At 48.1% G+C, this 24,292-nt stretch overlaps 1 protein-coding gene across 1 annotated transcript in view; it reads right to left on the bottom strand.

The window, feature by feature from the left end:
* Positions 1-24,292, bottom strand: part of ADAM8 (ADAM metallopeptidase domain 8) — a 104,781-nt gene that overhangs the window by 21,970 nt on the left and 58,519 nt on the right. Inside the window, exons 9-17 of the mRNA XM_038743317.1 lie at positions 23,192-23,361; positions 21,968-22,049; positions 21,050-21,198; positions 17,320-17,497; positions 14,542-14,631; positions 12,858-13,047; positions 10,656-10,740; positions 8,189-8,357; positions 4,158-4,235 (exon numbers count right to left, since the gene is read on the bottom strand). Coding sequence (XP_038599245.1) covers positions 4,158-4,235; positions 8,189-8,357; positions 10,656-10,740; positions 12,858-13,047; positions 14,542-14,631; positions 17,320-17,497; positions 21,050-21,198; positions 21,968-22,049; positions 23,192-23,361 — 1,191 coding nt within the window. The remainder of the gene's footprint in view (positions 1-4,157; positions 4,236-8,188; positions 8,358-10,655; positions 10,741-12,857; positions 13,048-14,541; positions 14,632-17,319; positions 17,498-21,049; positions 21,199-21,967; positions 22,050-23,191; positions 23,362-24,292) is intronic.

Consider the following 24,292-nt stretch of genomic DNA (forward strand, 5'->3'; position numbering starts at 1 on the left):
TCAGTGGTCATGGGTTCAAGTCCCGGTTCCGCCAATTGTCAGCTGTGTGACTTTGGGCAAGTCACTTCACTTCTCTGGGCCTCAGTTACCTCATCTGTAAAATGGGGATGAAGACTGTGAGCCCCCCATGGGACAACCTGATCACCTTGTATCCCCTCCAGTACTTAGAACAGTGCTTTGCACATAGTAAGCGCTTAACAAATGCCATCATTATTGCTATTATTATAAGCGCTCAATAAATACGATTGAATGAATGAATGAATGAATACATACGGACTCTACATTAGAGTGAGCTTTTTGTAGAGAGCCTATCACAGGACATCCTAACTAGAAGCAGCCTAGAAGCCACTTCTCTCCCTCTCTGCAGTCTCGCATTTCCTCCTGACTTCAAGACATCTCTACTTGGATATAATAATGATGGCATTTATTAAGCGCTTACTATGTGCAAAGCACTGTTCTAAGTGCTGGGGAGGTTACAGGGTGATCAGGTTGTCCCACGTGGGGCTCACAGTCTTCATCCCCATTTTCCAGATGAGGTAACTGAGGCCCAGAAAAGTTAAGTGACTTGCCCAAGGTCACACAGCTGACAATTGGCAGAGCCAGGATTTGAACCCACGACCACCTCTGACTCCACAGCCCGTGCTCTTTCTGGCTCAGTCTGGGAAGGCCTCTTGGAGGAGGTGAGCTCTCCTGTCGGGGCTCCCAGGGTCTCCTCAGCTTGGATCAGAGGTCGGGGTCAGAGAACATGTCCAAAACAAAACTCCTTATCTTCCAACCCAAACCCTGTCCTCCTCTGACTATCCCCATCACTGTAGACGGCACCACCAGCCTTCTTCTTCTCACAAGCCCATAACCTTGGCATAGTCATCGACTGTTCTCTTTCATTCAAACCACATATTCAATTCATCACTAAATCCTGTCGGTCCCACCTTCACAACATTGCTTAAGTCCACCCTTTCCTCTCCAAACTTCTACCACATTAATACAATCACTCATCCTATCCCATCTGCACTACTGCATCAGCCTCCTTGCTGACCGCCCGGTCTCCTGTCTCTCCCCCGGCTCATTTTTCTACAAAAACATTCTGGACAGGTTTCCTCACTTCTCACAAAACTCCAGTGGTTACCCATCCACCTCCACATCAAACAAAAACTCCTCACCATTTGCTTTAAAGCATTCAATCACCTGGCCCCACCTACCTCACCTAGCTTCTCTCTTATCACAACCCAGCCTTCACACTCTGCTCCTCTAACGCCAATCTTCACACTGTACCTCAGTCTCATCTATCTCACCGCCGACCCCTCACCCATGTCCTGCCTCTGGCCTGGAACGGCCTCCCTCCTCAAATATGACAGACAATGACTCTCCCCCACTTCGAAGCCTTATGGAAGGCCCTTCTCCTCCAAGAGGTCTTCCCTGACTAAGCCCCCGCCCCTTCTCCCGCATCCTTCTTCATCACCCTGACTTGCTTCCTTTGTTCTCCCCCATCCAGCCCCACAGCACTTATGTACATATATGAAATTTATTTTCTTTATATTAATGTCTATCTCCCCCACCCCTAGAATGTAAACTCATAAGCAGGGAATGCGTCCATTTATTATTTGATTGTACTCTTCCAACTGCTTAGTACAGTGCATCAGCATCAGCCTCCGTTAATGCCTCAGCCTCCTCTCTGATCTCCCAATCTCCGGTCTCTCCCCGCTGCACTCTATACTTCACTCTGCTGCCCGGATTATATTTGTGCAGAAACACCCTGGTCATGTTACTCCCCTCCTCAAAAATCTCCAGTGGCTGCCTGTCAACCTACGAATCAAGCAAAACCTCCTCACTCTCGGCTTTGAGGCCCTCCTTCACCTCACCCCCTCTTACCTCACCGTACCTCGTTCTCCTCACCGTACCTCGTTCTCGCCTGTCCCACCATCGACCCCCGGCCCACGTCATCCCCTGGGCCTGGAATGCCCTCCCTCTACCCATCCGCCAAGCTAGCTCTCTTCCTCCCTTCAACGCCCTACTGAGAGCTCACCTCCTCCAGGAGGCCTTCCCAGACTGAGCCCCTTCCTTCCTCTCCCCCTCGTTCCCCTCTCCATCCCCCCCATCTTACCTCCTTCCCTTCCCCACAGCACCTGTATGTATGTATATATGTTTGTACATATTTATTACTCTATTGATTTATTTATTTATTTTACTTGTACATATCTATTCTATTTATTTTATTTTGTTAGTATGTTTGGTTTTGTTCTCTGTCTCCCCCTTTTAGACTGTGAGCCCACTGTTGGGTAGGGACTGTCTCTATATGTTGCCAACTTGTACTTCCCAAGCGCTTAGTACAGTGCTCTGCACACAGTAAGCGCTCAATAAATACGATTGATTGATTGATTGATTACCTCACCTCCCTTCTCTCCTTCTACAGCCCAGCCCGCACCCTCCGCTCCTCTGCCGCTAACCTCTTCATTGTATTTCATTCTCACCTGTCCCGCCGTCGACCCCCGGCCCACGTCCTTCCCCTGGCCTGGAATGTCCTCCCTCCACACATCCACAAAGCTAGCTGTCTACTTCCCTTCAAAGCCCTACTGAGAGCTCACCTCCTCCAGGAGGCCTTCCTAGACTGAGCCCCCTTTTTCCTCTCCTCTTCCCTATCCCCCCTGCCCTACCTCCTTCTCCTCCCCACAGCACTTGTATATATTTGTATAGATTTATTACTCTATTTTATAAATTGTACATATTTACTATTCTATTAATTTTGTTAATTATGTGCATATAGCTTTAATTCTATTTGTTCTGACAATTTTGACAACTGTCTACATGTTTTGTTTTGTTGCCTGTCTCCCCCTTCTAGACTGTGAGCCCACTGTTGTGTAGGGACCATGTCTACATGTTGCCAACTTGTACTTCCCAAATGCTTAGTACAATGCTCTGCACACAGTAAGGGCTCAATAAATATGATTGATTGATTGATTGCTCTGCACACAGTAAGTGCTCAATAAATATGATTGAATGAATGAATACAGTGCTCTGCACACAGTAAGCGCTCAATAAATTTGATTGAATGAATGAATGAAACTGGACACTGAATTGGCATGAGCAAAAAGAGAAGTTGAATGACAAAGGAAATAATCGAGGGAAAATGCAGAGAGGAGAGTGGAGGTTGGAAGAACAAAACAAAGGAGACCTTGAGAGCCTAGCAATATTTGAGACTGAAATAAAGGAAGCCCAAAAGCAAAATGGAAGAGAGAGGGAGGAAACTACAGGTGTCTATAGAGTTTATCTGTGAAACTGAAAGTGGCTAATTATCTGGGATCTACAGATCATTGCAACCACCACAGAGAAGTTGTAAATATCTAAGAGAGAAAGAGATGTTCTGGAAGAGTAACAAGAAGACAGCCAGCAGCAAAGGATTAAGGTTTTAAAAAAGGAAAAACTTCCCATTGAAACATCAGGAAAGGTTTTCTGTTGGGAAGAGTAAACCTTTCTTTGATGGCACTTAAAATGTAGAGCAGGCCCAGGACTAGGAATGGGCAGGGGAAGACCAAAAATGGCTGTCTGGGATTTTTCCCAGATCTGGTGATCTATAATCCCTCTCTTGAGAGGGAGAAATGAAGGAGAAAGCAGGGGAGGAAGGAGAGAAGTGAAGGGGGAAGCTCCTGCTAGATTGTCAATTCACTGAGGGCAGGAGTTGGGTCGATCTACTCTATTGTACTCTCACAGGTGTTTAGTACAGCGCTCTGCAGCCAGTAACTGCTCAATAAATACCACTGATTGGATGAAAGGAGGGAAAAAGGGAGGGAGGGAGAGAGGGAGGGATGGTGGGAAGAAAGGAGAAAAGGAAGGAGAGAAGGAAAGAAAGAAGTGAAAGAAGCCTTAGGATGAGGGGAGCATCCCTGTCATAAAAGAACAGAATGGGGACCTTAAAGCATGATCTTAGCTAGAGGGGTGCTCCTGGCAATGACCTTGGAAAGAAACTGTGGGGGAAACAGGATCCTGTCAAAGGAAGAAACTGGAATCCTGCTGGGAAAAACCCTAATCTCTGTCAAATCATTCCAAACAAGGCCCAGGCACTGGTCAGGGAAAAAAAGCGTTCTGGGCCAAGCCAGAAGCAGGCTCAGTGAAATTGGGTGTGGCAGCCCCAGCCCATCCCAAAGCCAGGTTATGCTGCTTACCCCATGGCCGCTGCACTTGGAAGAACAGTTCCTGGGGCCGTAGACCAGTAAGTCCTGGCATCTTTCTTGGTAGCAGACCTACGGGGAGATAGAGAAACAATTAGGACCCCTGACGTTTCAGCCTGAATCTCAATCCCACGTTGTTTAATAGCTCTCCGTGGGAAGATTCTACACTACATCATCAATCATCAATCATCACCATCACCATCATCACCACCATCCCCGCTACCACCCTCTTCACCAAGATCATCATCATCCTCACCATCCCCACCACCGCTGCTACCACCATCTTCAGTTATCACCACTACCACCACCACTACCACCATCGTTATCATCATCGTCACCATCATCATCACCGGCGCATCATCCTCAGCCTCATCCTCATCACCACCACCACCATCATTACCACCACCACAACCATCACTATCACTATCATCAGTTAGAGAAGTAGCATGGCTCAGTGGAAAGAGCCCAGGCTTGGGAGTCAGAGGTCATGGGTTCAAATCCCAGCTCCGCCGCTTGTCAGCTGTGTGACTTTGGGCAAGTCACTTCACTTGGCTGTGCCTCAGTTACCTCATCTGGAAAATGGGGATTAAGATTGTGAACCCCACATGGGACAAACTGATCACTTCTTATCCCCCCAGTGCTTAGAACAGTGCTTTGCACATAGTAAGTGCTTAACAAATACCAAAATTATTATTATTATTATCAGTTATCACCATTATTATCATCACCACTACCACCATCTTTACTAACATCATCACCATCACCATCCTCACCACCACCTCCATTCATTAATTCATCCAATCATATTTATTGAGCGCTTACTGTGTGCAGAGCACTGTACTAAACGCTCGGAAAGTACAATTCAGCAACAGAGACAAACCCAGCCCAACAACGGGGGAGACAGACAAAATCCCGGCTCCACCAAATTGTCAGCTGTGTGACTTTGGGGGAGTCACTTAACTTCTCTGTGCCTCAGTTGTGTCATCTGTAAAATGGGGATTAAGACTGTGAGCCCCCTTTGGGACAACCTGATCATCTTGTAACTGCTCCAGAACTTAGAACAGTGCTTTGCACATAGTAAGCACTTAATAAATGCCATCATTATTATTATTAAATAGGCATCGATAGCATCAATATGAACCATCACCATCACCATCATCACGTGTCATCACCCCCACAACCATTGCTATCATCGGTTATCACCATTGTTACCATTCACCACTACCATCACCAACATCATCACCACCACCATCAATACCAACTCAATTCAATCATCATAATAATAATGATGGCATTTATTCAGCACTTACTATGTGCAAAGCACTGTTCTAAGTGCTGGGGTAGACACAAGGAAATCAAATTGTCCCATGTGGGGCTCAGAGACTTAATCCCCACTTTACAGATGAGGTCAATGAGGCACAGAGAAGTGAAGTGACTTGCCCAAAGTCACACAGCTGACAAGTGGCGGAGCCGGGATTTGAACCCGTGACCTCTGACTCCAAAGCCTGTGCTCTTTCCACTGAGCCATGCTGCTTCTCATATTTATTGAGCGCTTACTGTGTGCAGAGCACTATACTAAGTGCTTGGGAGAGTACAATGAAACAGTAAACGTGCACATTCCCTGGCCACAACAAGCTTACAGTCAAGAGAGGGAGGCAGACACCATCATCACCACCACCACCACCATCACCTCTGCAGTCACCACTGTCAGTCATTACCACTACCATCATCACCACCATCATCTTCATCACAACCACCAGCACCATCATCAACACCGTCATTATCAGCACCATCGTCATCAATCACCATCATTATCTCATCTCATCATCAGTAGGAGAAGCAGCGTGGCTCAGTGGAAAGAGCCCAGGCTTTGGAGTCGGAGGTCATGGGTTCAAATACCGGCTCTGCCAACTATCAGTTGTGTGACTTTGGGCAAGTCATTTAACTTCTCTGTGTCTCAGTTACCTCATCTGTAAAATGGGGATTAAGACTGTGAGCCCCCCCGTGGGACAACCTGATCACCCTGTAACTTCCCCAGTGCTTAGAACAGTGCTTTGCACATAGTAAGTGCTTAAAAATGCCATTATTATTACTATCAGTATTTATTATGACATTTTAAAGTGCTTACTATGTGCCAGGCCCCGTACTAAGTGCTGGGGTAGATCCAGGCTAATCGGCTTGGACACATTCCCTGTCCCACATGGGGCTCACAGTCTCAATCCCCATTTTACAGATGAGGTCACTGAGGCCCAGAGAAGTGAAGTGACTGGCCCAAGATCACACAGCAGACAAATGGCTAAGTGCTTACTATGCGCCAGGCATTGAACTAAGCTCTGGGGTAGATCCAGGCTAATCGGTTTGGACAGTCCCTGTCCCACATGGGGTTCACTGTCTCAATTCCCATTTTACAGATAAGGGAACTGAGGCCCAGAGAAGTGAAGTGACTGGCCTAAGATCACACAGCAAACAAGTGGCAGAGCTGGGATTAGAACTCATGTCCTTCTGTCATTCAGGCCTGAGCTCTATCTGCCAGACCCTGCTGTTTAAGTTTATAATGGTGGTATTTGTTAAGCTCCTACTATGTGCCAAGCACTGTTCTAAGTGCTGATGAGCACCTGCTGTGTGCACTCACTAAACTGTATAGGAAAATGCAAGAAGTTGTGGTTCCTGCCTGCTAGATGTTTACAGTCTACCAGGAGATTCCCACAATTGACCAAGTCCTGACTCAGGCCTTACATTTTGGACACTGGAGAGGCAGCATGGCCTAGTGGCTAGAGTCTGGGCTTGGGAGTCAGAATGTCATGGGTTCTAATCCCGGCTTTGCCACCTGTCTGCTGTGTGATCTCGGGTAAGTCACTTCACTTCACTGGGCCTCAGTTACCTCATCTGCAAAATGGTGATTGAGACTGTGAGTCCCATGCAGGTTTTATCTTGTTATCTGTCTCCCCCTTTTAGACTGTGAGCCCGTTGTTGGTAGGGACCGTCTCTATATGTTTGCGACTTGTACTTCCCAAGTGCTTAGTACAGTGCTCTGCACACAGTAAGCACTCAATAAATATGATTGAATGAGTGAATGAATGAATGAATGCTGGCAGAGACTATGTCTTACCTGATAAACTCGTATCTATTCCAGCTCTTAGTACAGTGCCTGGCACATAGTAAGCATTTAACAAATACTACAATTTATTATTATTATTATTATTATTATTATTATCATTATTACAGACCAACCACTTTGCTTTGGACCAACAGGCAGAGCTTGCCCCTGTTGTGCCCCCCACAACCCAGGGCCCCTAGTAGTCTTGAGTATCTTCTGGGAGTCGGCAGTTCTCTTACAAGAAGCAGCATGGCATAGCGGATAGAGCCCGGGCCTGGAAATCAGCAGGTCATGGGTTCTAATTCCAGCTCTACCACTTGTCTTGGGCAGGTCACTTCACTTCTCTGGGCCTTAGTTACCTCTTCTGCAAAATGGGAAGTGAGACTCTGAGCCCCATTTGGGACAGGCACTGTGTCCAACCCGATAGGCTTGTATCCACCCCAGTGCTTAGTACAGTGCCTGGCACATAATAATAATAATGATAATAATAATAATAATAATAAAGATGGCATTTATTAAGTGCTTGCTATGTGCAAAGCACTGTTCTAAGCGCTGGGGGGTTACAAGGTGATCAGGTTGCCCCCCGCGGGGCTCACAGTCTTCATCCCCATTTTAATGATGGCATTTATTAAGTGCTTACTATGTGCAAAGCACTGTTCTAAGTGCTGGGGTGGTTACAAGGTGACCAGTTTGTCCCACGGGGTCTCACAGTCTTAATCCCCATTTTACTGAGGCCCAGAGAAGTTAAGTGACTTGCCCAAAGTCACACAGCTGACAATTGGTGGTGCTGGGATTTGAACCCATGGCCTCTGACTCCAAAGCCTGTGCTCTTGCCACTGAGCCACGCTGCTTCTCCATAGTAAGTGCTTTACATCTACCATAATCATACCCTAATTACCACCGTAATTGTAGTGAAGTCGGGCCTCACCTTCTGCTCGCCACACTTGGTGCCAGTTGGCACCATCTCAAAGGACTTCCTTTGTTCGTCTTGGATGATGGCCATAACGCACGTTGTTCTCGCCAAGGGGATGGGGCAGCTTCTATGTGGCCCGTTTCCATTTCCCCTGGAGCAGAACAGCGCACCGCACCAGTTTGCCCTGCCAGAGACAAACAGCACAGGGCTGCAAGGGGGCTGGGCTGCGGGGCTGCACGGCTGCAGGGCTGCACAGCTGCTGCGGCGCTCAGCCTGGGGGCATCCCTTGGCCTTCACCCCTTACCCTGAATTCTGACTTTATAATGACGGCACCGTTTAAGCGCTTACTGTGTGCTACACACTGGGGTAGATTAAGTTGTGGGCAGAGAATGTGTCTGTTTACTTTTCATTGTACTCCCTCAAGTGCTTAGTACAGTGCTCTGCACACAGTAAGTGCTCAATAAATGTGATTGAATGATTGAATTTGGACAACATACCTGTCTCCCATGGGGTTACAATTTCTAATTTCTAGATGAGAATCACCATGGCGAGATGAATAGAGCCCAGGCCTAGGAGTCAGAAGGTCATGGGTCTAATCTCGGCTCCGCCACTTGTCTGCTGTGTGACCTTGGGCAAGTCACTTCACTACTTGGGGCCTCAGTTCCCTCATCTGTAAAATGGGAATTAAGACTGTGAGCCCAATATGGGTCAGGAATTGTGTCCAAACCTATTATTCAATCGTATTTATTGAGCGGTTACTGTGTGCAGAGCACTGTACTAAGTGCTTGAGAAGTACAAGTTGGCAACATATAGAGACAGTCCCTACCCAACAATGGGCTCACAGTCTAGAAGGGGCAGACAGACAACAAAACAAAACATTTTAACAAAATAAAATAAATAGAATAGTAAATATGTATAAGTAAAATAAATAGAGTAATAAATCTGGACAAACATACATACAGGTCCTGTGGGGAGGGGAAGGAGGTAGGGCGGGGGGGATGGGGAGGGGGAGAGGAAAGAGGGGGCTCAGTCTGGGAAGGCCTCCTGGAGGAGGTGAGCTCTCAGTAGGGTTTTGAAGGGAGGAAGAGAGCTAGCTTGGCGGATTTGTGTGGAGGGAGGGCATCCAGGCCAGGGGGAGGACATGGGCCGGGGGTCGACGGCAGGACAGGCGAGAACAAGGCCCAGTGAGGAGGTTAGCAGCAGAGGAGTGGAGGGTGTGGGCTGGGCTGTAGAAGGAAAGAAGGGAGGTGAGGTAGGAGGGGGCGAGGTGATGGACAGCCTTGAAGCCCAGGGTGAGGAGTTTCTGCCTGATGCGCAGATTGATTGGTAGCCACTGGAGATTTTTGAGGAGGGGAGTAACATGCCCAGAGGGTTTCTGCACAAATACTCCCCACTTAGAATGGTGTCTGGGACACAGTAAGCACTTAACAAATACCATTATTATTATTATTATTAATAATAGTAATAATAATTTATCTTATCCCCATGGATGTCTTTTTCAAATCCTTCCCCCTGCCTCGCATTCTCTCTTTCCCCTTCCATACCTGGCAGGCCATTGCTCTCCCCATCTTCAACAACCTTCTGAACTCACACTGCCTCTAAGAGGTCTTCCCTGATTACCTCTCATTTCCTCTCCCTCTTCTGCCACTTGGACACTTCCATGTCAGCTATATACTCAGGTACTCCACCCTAAGAAGTTGGGCAAGCTCACCAGATTGGCAGTCGCTATTAGCCTGGACAAGGTGGCTAAAACTTTGGAAGACAGAAAAAACAATTCGGTGCTACTTGCACGGTTGGGAAACTAATGTCCCTCTGAAAACAGGATAAGAGTCGATAGGGGAAATTGCCAGGTGCTAGTGGTGATGATGGTGGACGTGTTTCTCCACTCCTCCAAAGACTCCAGTGGTTGCCCATCCACCTTCGCATCAAAAACTCCTCACCACTGGCTTCAAGGCAGTGCCTCAGCTTGCCCCCTCCTACCTCACCTCGCTTCTCCCCAACCCAGCCCGCACACTTCGCTCCTGTAATGTTAACCTTCTCACTGTGCCTAATCTCACCTAATCTTGGCTGACCCCTCACCAACATCCTGCCTCTGGCCTGGAATGTCCTCCCCCTTCTCAAATCCGTCGGACAATGACTCCCCTTGCTTCAAAGCCCTACTGAAGGCGCTATTTCCTGCAACAGGCCTTCCCTGATTAAGCCCCCCTTTCCTCTTCTCCCTCTCTCTTTATCCATCCCCACTCCCAGCCCCATAGCACTTATGTACATAGCTGTCATTTATTTGTACTGATGTCTGTCTCCCCCACATCTAAGCTCGTGGTGGGCAGAGAATGTGTCTGTTTGTTGTTGTGCGGTGCTTGGCGCTTCTCCCTTCTCACTGGAACACCCATCTGGCCTGAAGACCCCGGTGAGGGCAGACCTTTCCCCGGGGGCTGAGGAGATAAACCATGTGCTGTGCCTGTGCAGTTGGCGCAGTACTCACTGTGTAGGGCTGTGTGTCGCAGAGCAGCCTTGAGGCTCAAGGGAAGCGCGGAGCTGATAGCATTCGGTTGAAGCGGCTTGGGAGGCTGAGGGAAGATAGAACGGGGGGCTCATTCATTCAGTCGTATTCATTCATTCATTCAATCGTATTTATTGAGCGCTTACTGGGTGCAGATCACTGTACCAAGCGCTTGGGAGGCACAAATGGTTTCAGAGTAGCCAACCGAGGCCAAGAAGTGAGCGACATTCCACTAATCTATTGCTGATAAAGCGTGACCTAGTGGACAGAACCCCCGGCTTGGAAGTCAAAAGGACCTGGGTTCTAATCCCACTCCACCGCTTGTCAGCTGTGTGACCTTGGGTGGGTCACTTTGCTTCTCGGGACCGCAGTGATCTCATCTGGAAAATGGGGATTACGACTGTGAGCCCCATGTGGGGCAGGGGCTGGGTCCAACCTGATTAATTTGTATATAGAAGAAAACTCTACAGATCCACTACCAGAATGATTGCAGATGGAGGTGAGGCATTCTAGGAGAGACGTGTCCATGGCGTCGCTATGAGTAAGAGATGACTCAACGGCATAAAACAAGACGCCAACACTTAGTACAGAGTCTGGCACACAGTAAGTGCTTAACAAATACCATAAAAAAGTAAAATATGAATAATAATAGTGACATCTGTTAAATGCTTTCAGTGGGCTAAGCACTCGGGTAGAAAGCAGCATGGATCAGTGGAAAGAGCCCGGGCTTGGGAGTCAGAGGTCATGGGTTCTACTCCCGCTTTCGCCACTTGTCAGCTGTGTGACTTTGGGTAAGTCACTTAACTTCTCTGTGCCTCAGTTACTCACCTGTAAAATGGGAATTAAGACTGTGAGCCCAACATGGGACAACCCGATTACCTTGAACCCCCCCAACCCAGCGCTTAGAGCCCACTGTTGGGTAGGGACTGTCTCTATATGTTGCCAGCTTGTACTTCCCAAGTGCTTAGTACAGTGCTCTGCACACAGTAAGCGCTCAATAAATACGATTGACTGATTGATTGATTGCTTGCTTGGCACACAGTAAGCACATAACAAATACCATCATCATTATTGGAGAATCAGTGTGGCTTAGAGGAAAGAGCACGGGCTTAAGAGTCAGAGGTTGTGGGTTCTAATCCCCACTCCCCCACTTCTCAGCTTTGTGACTTTGGGCAAGTCACTTAACTTCCCTGTCCTCAATTACCTCATCTGTAAAATGGGGATAAAGGCTGTGAGCCCCACGTGGGACACCCTAATTACCTTGTATCAACCCCAGCACTTAGAACAGTGCTTGGCACACAGTAAGCGCTTAACAAATGCCATCATTATTACTTCACTTCTCTGGGCCTCAGTTACCTCATCTGGAAAATGGGGATGGAGACTGCGAACCCCACGGAGGACAGAGAGTGTGTCCAACCTGAATTGCTTCTACCCACCCCAGTGCTTAAATAATAATGATGATATTTGTTAAGAGCTTACTATGTGCCAAGCACTGTTCTAAGCCCTAATACAGGGCCTGGCACACAGTAGGTGCTTAACAAATACAACTTGTACTTCCCAAGCACTTAGTACAGTGCTCCGCACACAGTAAGCACTCAATAAATACGATTGAATGTGTGAATGAAATACCACAATTATCATTATTGTTAATAATAATAAATGGATTGTTGAAGGTCAGACAGTGGGCAAGTGGCAGAGCTGGGATCAGAGAAGCAGCATGGCTCAGTGGAAAGAGCCCTGGCTTTGGAGTCAGGGGTCATGGGTTCAAATCCCGGCTCCGCCACTTGTCAGCTGTGTGACTTTGGGCAAGTCACTTCACTTCTCTGGGCCCCCGTTACCTCATCTGCAAAATGGGGATGGAGACTGTGAGCCCCCGTGGGACAACCTGATCACCTTGTAACCTCCCCAGCGCTTAGAACGTTGCTTTGTACATAGTAAGCGCTTAATAAATGCCATCATCATTATTATTATTATCCCTTATGCCGGTCTTGCGCCGTTTTCCCCAAGCAAGGCTGCCTCTCCAGCCCAGAGAGAGAAGAGCTGAGAGGGGGCCACTAAAGGAGCAGCCCCCATCACCACTTTTTCTGGACGAGACAGCGAGGGACCCGTCCGGAGGGGTTCCGGAAGGCTGCCGGGGCCGGGTGGGGTGGACTGGGCCGGGGCTGGGACCGCCGCCCTCCCTACCTGCCCCCCAGATGGCCCGGCACTGGCCACTGAGGCTGGGGCAGAGCCCGTCGTAGCAGTAGCCTCCGGGGCAGGGCAGGCCGTTCTGGCGGAAGGCGTCCTGGGGGCAATCGGCGCTCAGCCCCGTGCAGTGCTCCGCCAGGTCGCAGTCGCTCTGCACGCTCCGGCACAGCTCCCCCGCCGGCTTCACCTGCGGGGAAACAGAGTCCGGCGCCCGCTCAAACCCTCGCTGGGGGAGGGGGAAAGTGTGTGTGTGTGTGTCTCTGTGTGTGTGTGTGTGTGTGTGTGTGTGTGCATGTGTGCGCGCTTGCCTGTGTCTGTGTGCGACCAAGAGATCTCACCCGCCGGCTTCATTTAGGGGAAACCAAGCCCGGCGCCCACTCGACCCTGGGCCGGGGCTGGGGTGTGACAGAGAGAGAGAGAGACGCAGAAAGAGAGAGAGATGGAGGAGTGTGTGTGGGTAGGGACTGCCTCTATATGTTGCCAGCTTGTATTTCCCAAGCGCTTAGTACAGTGCTCTGCACACAGGAAGCGCTCAATAAATACGATTGATTGATTGATTGTGTCTGTGTGTGTCTGTGTGGGCAAGTGAGGGATCTGGCCCACTGGCTTCACCTGGAGAAAGAACACCAGCTCAGCGGTGGGGCTGGGGACGGAGAGGATGAGACTGTGTGCTTGAGAGAAAAAGTGTGTGTGTGTGTGTGTGTGTGTGTGTGTGTGTGTGTGTGTGTGTGTGTGTGTGTGAGCTCTCTCCCAGCAGCTCCAAATGGAGAAACGCCAACGCTGGCTCAAGGGTGTATCGGGGGTGAGTGAGTGGGAGTGTGCGTGTGTGTGGTGGTGGTGGTGTGTGTGGGTGTGTGTACATGTGTACATTGTGTGTGAGATCTCTCCTGGTGGCTTCACCTGGAGAAATGCCAACATGGATTGGGGTGTGTGTGTGTGTGTGTGTGTGTGTGTGTGTGTGTGTGATTGAGTGTGTGAAAGATCTCTCCCAGTAAACTTCACCTGGAGAAATACCAACATGGATTTAAGGGTGGAGAAATACCAACATGGATTTACGGGTGGACCGTGTGTGTGTGTGTGTGTGTGTGTGTGTGTGTGTGTGTGTGTGTGTGCGAGATCTCTCCCGGTGGCTTCACCTGGAGAAATACCAACATGGATTTAAGAGTGGATTTTGTGTGTGTGTGTGTGTGTGTGTGTGTGTGTGTGTGTGTGTGTGTGTGTGTGTGTGTGTGTGTGATCTCTCCTGGTGGCTTCACCTGGAGAAATACCAACATGGATTTAAGAATGGATCTTGTGTGTTTGTGTGTGTGTGTGTGCGCGCGCGCGTGCGCGCGCACGTGTGAGCTCTCTCCCAGCAGCTCCAAGTGGGGAAACGCCAATGCTGGCTCAAGGGTGTATTTGGTGTGTGTGAGTGTGTGTGTGCGCGTTTGTGTGGTGGTGGTGTTGTGTGTGAGTGTGTGTGTGTGTGTGTGCGTTTTTGTGTGGTGGTGGTGCTGTGTGTGCGTGTGTGAACGTGCATACATTATGTATGTGTGTGCATGTGCACGCATGCTCATCCCACCCCCTCCCCTAACCCCTGCCCCCTCAGTCCCCTTGTCAGGGACTCTGCCCGGCCTCCCTCCTGGTGGCGGAGGCTGCTGTGCTTGACTGGGGCTGACTTGGTGCTGGGGGGCTTGGTCACCTTGCAGCGGCTGCAGCAGCTGCCCTGGGCACATTCTGCTCCTTCTGCCAGTCTGCAGGTGGTGGCATTGCAGCAGGAGTTGGTGCATTCCTGAAGGAAGAGACCCACATTCACAGGGACCCTCACAATCTGCCCCCCCATCTCCTCCTCCTCCTCCTCCTCCTCCTGCGGCTGCTACTGAGCAGAAACATGCTCTTCTAACACCCCCACACCCTCCCATTCCCAGTCCGATTTCCCAGAGAAATATGCATTGACCAAATATAGAATTTCTCTACTCTTTCATTTTTACTAGGAGAGAAGTTTTTTTTAAAAAAAAAATCCCTCACTTGACACCCTCCTCCCTCCATTTAATTCTAAAGAAAATGGTTTGTTCACACTGGGCCCTTAGGTACTTAATTACTTAATTACTGCACTAGCCTTCTCTCTGATCTCTCATCCTAGTGTCTCTCTCCACTTCAATCCATACTTCATGCTGCTGCCCGGATTATCTTTGTCCAGAAACGCTCTGGATATATCACTCCCCTCCTCAAAAACCTCCAATGGCTACCGATCAATCTGCGCATCAGGCAGAAACTCCTCACCCTGGGCTTCAAGGCTGTCCATCACCTCGCCCCCTCCTACCTCACCTCCCTTCTCTCCTTCTACTGCCCAGCCCGCACCCTCCGCTCCTCCACCACTAATCTCCTCACTGTACCTCGCTCTCGCCTGTCCCGCCATCGACCCCCGGCCCACGTCATCCCCCGGGCCTGGAATGCCCTCCCTCTGCCCATCCGCCAAGCTAGCTCTCTTCCTCCCTTCAAGGCCCTGCTGAGAGCTCACCTCCTCCAGGAGGCCTTCCCAGACTGAGCCCCTTCTTTCCTCTCCCCCTCGTCCCCCTCTCCATCCCCCCATCTTACCTCCTTCCCTTCCCCACAGCACCTGTATATATGTATATATGGTTGTACATATTTATTACTCTATTTATTTATTTATTTATTTATTTATTTTACTTTTACATTTCTATCCTACTTATTTTATTTTGTTGATATGTTTGGTTCTGTTCTCTGTCTCCCCCTTTTAGACTGTGAGCCCACTGTTGGGTAGGGACTGTCTCTATGTGATGCCAATTTGTACTTCCCAAGCGCTTAGTACAGTGCTCTGCACATAGTAAGCGCTCAATAAATACGATTGATTGATTGATTGATTGATTAATTACGGTACTTGTTGAATGCTTACTATGTGCCAAGAACTGTTCTAATTGCCAGGGTAGATTCAAGTTAATAATATTAATAACGATGGTATTTGTTATGCACTTACTATGTGCCAAGGACTGCTCTAAGTGCTGAGATAGACACAAGGTAACCAGGTTGTGCCACCTGGGGCGCACAGTCTTAATTCCCATTTTACGGATGAGGTCACTGAGGCTCAGAGAAGTGAAGCGACTTGCCCAAGGTCACATGGCAGTCATGTGTGACCCATATCATCAACAGTTGCAAGTATATGTTTATATGTAGTTGAAATGTCTACCCACTCTGTTGTTTTGTACATTTCCAAGTACACAGCACACAGTGAGAGTCAATAAAAACCACTGACTGATTTAACTGTACCTTGGATGAGAAACAGCATTGCGTAGTGGCTCAAGCATGAAACTGGGAGTCAATCAATCAATCAATCATATTTATTGAGCGCTTACTGTGTTCAGAGCACTGTACTAAGCGCTTGGGAAGTAAAAGTTGATAACATATAGAGATGACGGTTCCTACCCAAGAGTGGGCTCACAGTCAGAAGGTCATCGGGTTCTAATCCCGGCTCCTCCACTTTTCTGCTGTGTGACCTTGGGCAAGTCACTTAACTTCTCTGTGCCTCAGTTCCCTCATCTGTAAAACAGGGATTGAATGCCTGTTCTTCCTAATTGGACTGTGAGCCCCATCAGGGATCCCGTTAGCTTCTATCTACCACAGCATGGCTTAGTGGGAAGAGCATGGGCTTGGGCAAGTCACTTCAGACTTGCCCAAGACTCTCCCCCTTTCAGACTGTGAGCCCACTGTTGGGTAGGGACTGTGTCTATATGTTGCCAACTTGTACTTCCCAAGCGCTTAGTACAGTGCTCTGCACACAGTAAGCGCTCAATAAATGCGATTGATTGATTGACTCAGTGTTTGACTCATAGTAAGCACTTAACAAATACCATCATCATCATCACTAACTTCTCTGTGCTTCAGTTACCTCATCTGTAAAATGGAGATTAAGACTGTGAGTCTCACATGAGACAACCTGAGAACTCTGTATCTACCCCAGCCCTTAGAACGGTGCTTAGCATATAGTGCTTAACAAATACCATCATTATTATTAATAATAATAACTCTTGTTACAGTGCTTGGCATAAAGTGGCAGAGGTAGGATTAGAACCCGTGACCTCCTGACTCCCACGACCAGGCTCTACCCTCTAGGCCATGCTGCTTCCCCTATCCCGGCTCCTCCAAACGTCTGTACTGTGACCTTGGGTAAGTCACTTCACTTCTCTGGGTCTCAGTTACCTAACCTGGAAAATGGGGATGAAAACTGTGAGCCCCATGTGGGACAGGGACTGTGTCCAACCTGATTAACTTGTATTTATCTACGCGCTTAGAACAGCGCTTGGCACACAGTAAGCGTTTAACAAACACTATATTCATCATCATCATTGTGTTGCCAATTTGTATTTCCCAAGCGCTTAGTACAGTGCTCTGCACATAGTAAGCGCTCAATAAATATGATTGATTGATTGATTGATCATCATCACGGAGAAGGGGCCCATACCTGAGGAGTGCCACAGTCACACTCTTCTCCGTTCTCCAGGAATTTGTTCCCGCAGACCGGGCCTCCGTAGAGCCTGGTGGGATCGGGGGCGTTCCTCAAGCAGTCCGTCCAGGGGTTACTGATGAAGTTCTGCAGGTTGTCTCGGCTGCAGCTGCTGAAGATCCGGGGGTACACGTTGCTGGAGGGGAGAAGATTCATTTGTTCATTCATTCCTTCAACCGTATTTATTGGGCGCTCACTGTGTGCAAAGTGCCGTACTACAGCCCAGCCCGCACCCTCCGCTCCTCTGCCGCTAACCTCCTCACCGTGCCTCGTTCTCGCCTGTCCCGCCGTCGACCCCCAGCCCACGTCCTCCCCCTGGCCCGGAATGCCCTCCCTCCGCCCATCCGCCAAGCTAGCTCTCTTCCTCCCTTCAAAGCCCTACTGAGATCTCACCTCCTCCAAGAGGCCTTCCCAGACTGAGCCCCCTCTTTCCTCTCCCCCTCCCCATCCCCCCCGCCCTACCTCCTTTCCCTCCCCACAGCACCTGTATATATATTTGTACAGATTCATCACTCTATTTATTTAACTTGTACATATTTACTATTCTATTTATTTTGTTAATGATGTGCATCTAGCTTTATCACTATTTATTCCAATGACTTGACACCTGTCCGCCTGTTTTGTTTTGTTTTCTGTCTTCCCCTTCTAGACTGTGAGCCCGTTGTTGGGTGGGGACCGTCTCTATATGTTGCCAACTTGTACTTCCCAAGCACTTAGTACAGTGCTCTGCACACAGTAAGCGCTCAATAAATACGATTGAATGAATGAATGAGAGTACAATAGAATGATAAACAGACACAATCCCTGCCCACAACGCTACAGGAGTGGTGGGGAAAGGGAGGATGGTGAGGGTGAGGTGGGGGAGGAGGAAGATGCTAAGGAAGGGTAGGATGCGGGTGCGGGCAGCTGGAAGTGGCCTCTCAATCTCAGCCTCCCATTCCTCCTCTTTTTCTCCCAGACCAATTCAGCCGGCTGTCTGAGAGGCTGCCTTCTTAGCTCCGGGTCAGAGTGGTCCAGTGCCTCGGGTTGGCAACTGGCACCTTTTACATTAGTGTCTCATATTAATGCCTTCTAATGGGGAGCTTTGTACTTAATAATAATAATGATGACATTTATTAAGTAATTACTGTGTTCAAAGCACTGTTCTAAGCACTGGGGAGGTTACAAGGTGATCAGGTTGTCCCATGGGGAGCTCATGGTCTTAATCCCCACTTTACAGCTGAGGGAACTGAGGCACAGAGAAGTGAAGTGACTTGCCCAAAGTCACACAGCTGACAATTGGCAGAGCCAGGATTTGAACCCATGACCTCTGACTCCAAAGCCCGGGCTTTTTCCACTGAGCCACGCTGCTTCACATCTCCTCATCCTCAAAGCCTGACTAAAATCCCATCCCCTCCACTGAGGCCTACCCTGACTAACCTCTAATCTCCATACTCTCATTTCCTCCCTCTGCTGGGTCACCTATCAATCAGTCAATCAATCAATCATATTTATTGAACTATTACTGGGTGTAGAGCACTGTACTAAGCGATCGAGAGAGTACAATATGAGAGAATTTTATTCCTACCCTCTAAGCAGCACTTAGGTTCTCACTATTCACCCTCCCCTGCCCCTACAGGACTTCTGTATACATCTCTATACTCTTTATAGAGTACATGCGAGCATATATATATGAGAAGCAGCATGGCTTAGTAGCAAGAGCCCGGGCTTTGGAGTCAGAAGATGTGGGTTCTAATCCTGGCTCCGCCACTTATCAACTATGTGACTTTGGGCAAATCACTTCACTTCTCTGTACCTCAGTTCCCTCATCTGTAAAATGGGAATTAAGCCTGTAAGCCCTACGTGGGACAACCTGATTACCTTGCATCTACTCCAGTGCGTAGAACAGTGCTTGGCACATAGTAAGCACTTAACAAATACCATTATTATTATTATTATTATTATTATTATTACTGTATACTTTATACTCACATTATTTCTCACTTTCTCCATCCCCACAGTGATCCTTGGGGACTTCACTATCCACATGGATGTTCCTGACAAGCCTTCCGCTGCCCGTTTTCTATCACTCGTCAACTCCACCAACCTCCTGCTCCATCCCACCTTACACAATCACCAACTTGGAAACACACTCGATCTCATCATCTCTACTCACTGTATAATCTCTACCCTCAGCAACTCTGAAATCCCTCTGCCTAACCACAATCTCCTCAACTGTCTTCTCACCCACCCACCTCCTCCCCGCAAATCTGTGTTGTCCCTCCACAGAGACCTCCAATCCTAATGATAATAGTAACAACAATTATTATTATTATTGTTAAGGCAGGGGAGACTTGGGCATGTTTGAAAGCACTGGGTGAAAAACCACTGGAGAGCATATGGTAAATAGCCACAGGAGAGATGTGTTAGAATTCAGGCTTCCAGAGAAATTCTCCAACAAACCATTTTCAATCAATCATATTTAGTGAACATTGCCTGTGTACAGAGCACTGTACTAAGCATGGTACTAAATGCTAGTGCTCTTTTTTGAAACTGTCAGCCAATTATAGCTCAGTTACATCAATAGAGCACCGTATCTATTAAGCACTTAACTTTTGGTCATTCATTCAATCATATTTATTGAGTGCTTACTGTGTGCAGAGCGCTGTATACTAAGCGCTTGGAAAGTACAATTCAGCAACAGATAGAGACAGTCCCTACCCAACAACAGGCTCACAGACTAGAAAGGGGGAGACTGATGACAAAATAAAACTACACTAAGCACTTGGGAGAGTACAATATAACAGAGTTGGTAGACACGTTCCCTGCCCAGGAGGAGCTTACAGTCTAGAGGGGGAGACAGATGTTTATATCAAATAAATAAATTACAGGTCTTATATAAGTGCTTTGGGGCTGAGGGTGGGGTGAATAAAAGGATGCAAATCTAGGTGAAAGGGCAATTCAGAAAGGAGAGGGAGTAGGGGAAATGAGGGGTTAGTAGGAGAAGGGCTAGTAGAGAAGAAGCGTGGCCTAAGGGATAGAGCCTGGGCCTAAGAGTCAGTGGGACCTGGGTTCTAATCCCATCTCTGCCTCTTGTCTGCTGGGTGACCTTGGGCAAATCACTTAACTTCTCTGTGCCTCAGTTACCTCATGTGTAAAATGGGGATTATGACTGTGAACCCCACGTGGGACAGGGACTGTGTCCAACCTGATTACCTTGTATCTACCCCAGTGTTTAGAACAGTGCCTGGCACATAGTAAGCGTTTGATACCATTTAAAAGAAAAAAGGGAAGATGTGATTTTAACTCTGAGGGTGAGGAGAGCGGTGGTCTGCTGTATACGGCTTGGGGAGAGAGTTCTGGGCCAGAGGCAGGATGTGGGCAAGGAATGTTCCCTAATAACTGTGGAGATCTTCCCTTCTGAGAAAGGCTTGGCAGGATCACAGAGGATCCGCCTGAGATTGGATCCTTTCAGTGCGATGGTAGGCCCTGATCCGTCTGCGGCATTCATTCAAGTGTATTTATAGAATGCTTAATGAGTGCAAAGCACTGTACTAAGCGCTTGGGAGAGTACAATATCCCGATAAACAGACACATTCCCTGCCCCCAACGAGCTTTCAGTCTAGAGACGAGCTTACAGTCAAGAGATAGGAGGGAGCTGGTATTTTGGGATTATGATTAGTCTCTCCTTCTTTTTGGGTCTCCTTACCCAAGACTGGCTGCCATAATACATCCGCCGTTCTCCTTCGATGCTGTACAAAAGCAGCTGTTGACGTTTTCATCATGGGTCATCCCGAGATTGTGTCCCATTTCGTGGGCCATGGTAGATGCCACTCCAATTGGATTAGTACTGTGGTCCTAGGCAACAACAAGGAGGATGGAATTTAGCCAATACCTTGTATAAAGCAGCCTTGCAAATTAGCTGAAAATTTACCAGCCCAGTCTTCACCCAGATATGAAACCAGCACGCTTGTTCCATTTTAATCGGTCACTTGCTCAAGACACGTTTATTCAGAGAAGCAGTGTGGCTTAGTGTAAAGAGCCTGGCTTGGGAGTCAGAGGACCTGAGTTCTAATCCTGACTCTGCCACTTGTCTGCTGTGTGGCCTTGGGCAAGCCCCTTCACTTCTCTGTGCCTCAGCTCCCTCATCTGTAAAATGGGGATTAAGATTGTGAGCCCCACGAGGGACAACCAGATCACCTTGTATCTACCCCAGTGTTCGGTGCTTGGCACATAGTAAGCGCTTAATAAATACCATAATAATAATAATAATAATAATAATTCGGATTGACTATTTACATTTTAGGGAATGACTTGGAATCACCTTCCTTTTCAAAATATTTTCTACCAAGCCAATAAAACAGAGATCAAAGTTTTTTCCTCAGAAGACCTATCCTGGTTCAGACGCTTCCATGTGAAGACAACTATCTCCAAAACCCCTTTAAGCATCTTGGATCTCTCAGGCTTTCTCCTGTTGGATTCTAACAAGAGGCAAAATCCCAACCTTCTAGAGTCACTGTCTCCTTCTAGCCCAACTTTCTGAGCAGGTGTTGAAGGCTTGCTTTTCGAGTTCAGACACTTCGGCTTCTGGAATCTTCCTGGGACACAAAGTATGGCAAAGTCTCACCTCGTTTACTGCCGCAGACTCCAGTAAGCACATAGTTGACACCTGGGCCAGACCCACCGTGGTTCCCTGAAAATCTACACCCCTGGGAGAGGAAAAGACACCAGTTACCCGACGATCCTGTGAACACTGGGAGGGAAGCCGATACAGGTTCTCGATCAATCGACCGATCAATCAATGGTATTTATTAAATGCTGACTGTGTACAGAACACTGCATTTTAAGCACTTGGGAAGCAGCCTGGCCTAGTTGAAAGAGCATGGCCCTGAGCATCAGAGAACCTGGGTTCTAATCCTAGCTCTGCTATTGGTCAGGTATTTAGTGCTTATAAAGATCCCATTTTATGTTTAATTGGGAGAAATTTGGTCTGGGATCTAAGAGAAGAGTTTAGGACCTTGATCTTTAGGAACTAGATTATAAAGATCCTCGAGGGCACATATTGTGACTTCCTTCTCTACTGCACTCTCCCAAGCAGTTAGTACAGTGCTCTTCAAACAGTAAGCGTTCAATAAATACCATTGATTGAGGGGTGACCAAGGTGATGATCCTGTACAATGGTGGCTCTTCCTAGTCAGTCTGTCTGTCGTATTTATTGAGCACTTACTGTGTGCGGAGCACTGTACTAAGCATTTGAGAGAGTACAATAGAACAAAAGACACATTCCCTGTCCCAAATGAATGAATTCTACTTTTTGCAACCCCTGTTCCCTCCTAGGCTCTCACTCTCTCCTTCTCTCTAGACTGTGGTCCCTTTAGACCATAAACTTCTCTGTGGGCAGAGAATGTGCCTGTTTATTGTTGTATTGTCTTCCCCAAGCACTTAGTAAGATGCTCTGCACACAATAAGCACTCATTAAATACAACTGAATGAATGAATTCTCTGCCAGGCTGGGTAATCCAGCTATAAGCGATTTGCATTTCCCTTTCATGAAGGGAAGGTACCTCTCCCTATGGCCCTCTTGTCCATTTTCCTGGACAGGTTGGGGATTGTCGGTAAGTGGAATTTCCTGGGCTCATTTTCCCCCTCAAGCCCTCTCCATGAAGAGTAGGAATACTTGCTGTTCTCCTTCCCACTACAAAAAGACAGCGAGGGTCCACTGAGAAGGATCCCAGGGGGCCTAGTTCAGAGCCCCCAGCCCACAGACCTTCCCCCACCCTCCAAGCCCCCAGGGTTGGCCCCACTGGCTTATTTCTGCCGCCCACCCCCCTGCCCGGTATTCAGTGCTCACGTTATCAGCTGGGCATTATCAAACTTGTGCCTCCTCTTGAGATCCTTCCCCTGCCAGGCGATGAAATTGTTGAGCGTGGCATCCGGGCTGGAGCTCACTTCAATCTTGTCTGAGAAAGTCCACACTTCGAGGCCGATCAGAGCCACCCGGAAATTGAGGTTCTGATAAAGCTGGGAGAGGCGAATGGACCATGTTACGAGAGGAATGGACCACGTTACGAGAGGAAATGGACCACGTTAAGACCCCTGAGGGTCAGGACTGAGGCACACAAGCCAGACCTTGAGCAATTGACCCCTCTAGGGTTCGCAAGGGCAGAAGAGAGCTCAGCCTCTGAGCACTACTGAGCCCTCACTCTGTGCAGAGCACCGTCCTGGGTGCCGGGGGGAGTACAGAAGACCTGGGTTCAAATCCCACTCTGTCACTCACCCGCTGGGTGATGCTGGGCAAGTCCCTTAACTTCTCTGGGTCTCAGTTTCCTCACCTGTAAAATGGGGATTCATTACCTGTTCTTCCTCCCCCTGAGAATTTGAGCTCTTTGAGAGACAAGGACTGCATCTGACTTGACTGACTTGAGAATGGCTCAGTGGATAGAACATGGGTCTGGGGGGAAGAAGGACCTGGGTTCTAATCCTGGCTCTGCCATCTGTCTGCTGTATGACTCTGGGGCAAATCATTTCACTTCTCTGGTCCTCAGTTACCTTATCTGTAAAACAGGGATTAAGAGTATGAGCTCCATGTGGCACAGGGACTGTGTCCAACCTGATTAGCTTCTATCTACCCCAGTGCTTAGAACAGTTCATGATATATAGTAAGTGCTTACCAACTAACATTATTATGATTATCATTATTATTTTGACTTGCATGTGCTCCAGCACATAGGTCAGTGCTTGACCTCTAGTAAGCACTTAATCAATACCACATTTATTAATCAATCAAATTTCTTGAGTACTTGCTGCCTGCACAGAGCACTGTACTAAGCATTTGGGAGAGTACAATACAATGGAGTTGGTAGACATGATCCCTGCCCACAAGGAGTTTATGCTTAGAACAGTGCTTGGCACATAATAATAATAATAACAATGGTATTTATTAAGCACATAC

The sequence above is a fragment of the Tachyglossus aculeatus genome, chromosome 3 (genome assembly GCF_015852505.1).
Source record: "Tachyglossus aculeatus isolate mTacAcu1 chromosome 3, mTacAcu1.pri, whole genome shotgun sequence".
In the NCBI taxonomy this organism is placed as follows: domain Eukaryota; kingdom Metazoa; phylum Chordata; class Mammalia; order Monotremata; family Tachyglossidae; genus Tachyglossus; species Tachyglossus aculeatus.